General features: G+C 56.3%; 1 protein-coding gene across 1 annotated transcript in view; it reads right to left on the bottom strand.

Moving 5' to 3' along the window:
• Positions 1–811: 811 nt before the first annotated feature.
• The window catches only part of Tmem52b (transmembrane protein 52B), a 20,691-nt gene continuing 20,439 nt past the window's right edge, over positions 812–1,063 (bottom strand). The window contains exon 5 of the mRNA XM_013036235.1: positions 812–849. Within this exon, the coding sequence (XP_012891689.1) occupies positions 842–849 (8 nt within the window). The 3' untranslated portion in view covers positions 812–841. The remainder of the gene's footprint in view (positions 850–1,063) is intronic.

The raw sequence follows: 1,063 nt of genomic DNA, 5'->3' as shown, positions 1-1,063 counted from the left end.
CTTCAGCTCAAGGCTAGCGCTCTACCACTTGAGCCACAGCGCCACTTCCAGCTTTTTCTGCTTATGTGGTGCTGAGGAATCGAACCCAGGGCCTCCTGCATGTGAGGCGAGCGCTCTATCACTGAGCCACCTTCCCAGCCCCTAAAGTAATTATTTTGTATGTGTATTTAATCATGGATGCAATTCAATACATCTTCCTGCTCTCCTTGTTTTGTATTAATCGGGACAGAGGGGAATTACAAATCTGGGCCATTGGAAAAAGATTTAGAACTGGATTCTAACTCTCCCCCCCTTTCTCTGTCTCTCTCTCTGTCTCTGTCTGTCTGTCTGTCTCTCTCTCACACCAGTCCTGGGGCTTGAACTCAGGGTCTGGGCACTGCTGCTGAGCCGGTTTTGCTCAAGGCTGGTGCTCTACCACGTGAGCCACGGCTCTACTCCAGCTCTTTCTGTGTGTGCGGTGCTGAGGAATGGAACCCAGGGCTTCATGTCTGCCACATGAACACTGCCACCTTTCCAGCCCCTGGATGGATGGCTGGGGGGAGAAAAAAAGCCCAGATGAACACAGAAGCAATCTCACAACCTGTTTATTTTCGCGCTATATCTGCATGAGGAAAACAGATGCTTAGACGATCAGGATTGTGTACAACTAAGTAAAATCGAGAAAAAGAATAACCGTGTGAATCTCAAAGTGAAGAAATGCGGCTGAAGGCGGTGTTACCACAGAGCCAAGCAGGAGCCGGCGGCTCAGGCCTGCCATCTTAGCCACTCAGGATGAGGCTGCGATCTGGAGGATCAAAGTCCACCCGGGAAAAAGGAAACTCCCCGAGAGACTCGGATCCCTTCATGAATCTGCCAAAGGCCAGAAGCGGGGGGTGCGGCCCGGGTGGTGGAGCTCCAGCCCGGGGCCGGCGGGGGACGGGTAGGGGGCCCCCCAGCTCAGTCTCCCTGGGCCACCCCCCTGGCCACGGTGAAGCGGGTCATGCGCAGAGCCTCCTCGTAGCCGGGGAGCGCGTCCGGACAGCAGGGCGGCGGCGCCGGGGCGGCGTGCGGCTGGGCCGCGGCC

This window comes from Dipodomys ordii, unplaced genomic scaffold, assembly GCF_000151885.1.
Source record: "Dipodomys ordii isolate 6190 unplaced genomic scaffold, Dord_2.0 Scaffold266, whole genome shotgun sequence".
NCBI lineage: Eukaryota > Metazoa > Chordata > Mammalia > Rodentia > Heteromyidae > Dipodomys > Dipodomys ordii.
Note: the sequence above shows the minus strand (reverse complement) of the source record. Positions and strands in the feature narration are given on the sequence as shown.